At 38.9% G+C, this 853-nt stretch overlaps 1 protein-coding gene across 1 annotated transcript in view; it reads left to right on the top strand.

Moving 5' to 3' along the window:
- Positions 1–43, top strand: part of LOC138350550 (glutamine-rich protein 2-like) — a 1,011-nt gene extending 968 nt beyond the window's left edge. Inside the window, exon 2 of the mRNA XM_069301560.1 lies at positions 1–43. This exon is cut by the window's left edge and continues 438 nt beyond it. Within this exon, the coding sequence (XP_069157661.1) occupies positions 1–43 (43 nt within the window).
- The last annotated feature ends 810 nt before the right edge of the window (positions 44–853 follow it).

The raw sequence follows: 853 nt of genomic DNA, 5'->3' as shown, positions 1-853 counted from the left end.
TATGCAACCAGAGAAAGATATCATTGGTTCTATGCAACCATAGGAAGATATCATTGGCTCTATGCAACCAGAGGAAGATATCATTGCCTCTATGCAACCAGAGGAAGATATCATTGGCTCTATACAACCAGAGGAAGATATCATTGCCTCTATACAACCAGAGGAAGATATCATTGCCTCTATACAACAAGAGGAAGATATCATTGGCTCTATACAACCAGAGGAAGATATCATTGTCTCTATGCAACAAGAGCTAGAGTGAGAAACGAGGCAAAGAAAGAGAGAGAGACCAACATGAAATGACAAAATATACAGACAATTAAGACCAGGGATGCAACATTGGAAATGGGAACATTACTGTAGGCTGGGTAGGTTTCTGAATGGAAGAAATCGGCCAATGAACGTTATGTTTATGAACAGTAATCCTGTTAAATATATACTATTAGAAAAGAGATAATTGAGGGTTACAACAAAGTACCATGCAGGTTTTATTAGACAGAACATGTCTATGGAGGATACAGTGGTAACAATTGGAATCGGGGAAAAAGCAAAACGCAGAGACCAGAAAATAGCAATGTCTAAGAACAAGTAAACGTGACACCAGAGAGTATGAAGCACCTAAACGAACGAACAGGCAGGTGACTAGATCATCTTACCGCACATTCCGCCTATCAGACATGGAAATGCAGCCACACGAACAAATACCCTACGGGAAAAAAAATGCAGCACAAGTGCTATGAATCGCCTAAAATTAGTGTACACAAATGCAGATGGTATTACAAATAAAGATTAAGAATTTCAACAAAGAGCGGCAGAAGAACAACCACAAATTATTGCAACAACGGAAACAAAA

This window comes from Procambarus clarkii, chromosome 46 (assembly GCF_040958095.1).
Source record: "Procambarus clarkii isolate CNS0578487 chromosome 46, FALCON_Pclarkii_2.0, whole genome shotgun sequence".
In the NCBI taxonomy this organism is placed as follows: Eukaryota; Metazoa; Arthropoda; class Malacostraca; order Decapoda; family Cambaridae; genus Procambarus; species Procambarus clarkii.
Note: the sequence above shows the minus strand (reverse complement) of the source record. Positions and strands in the feature narration are given on the sequence as shown.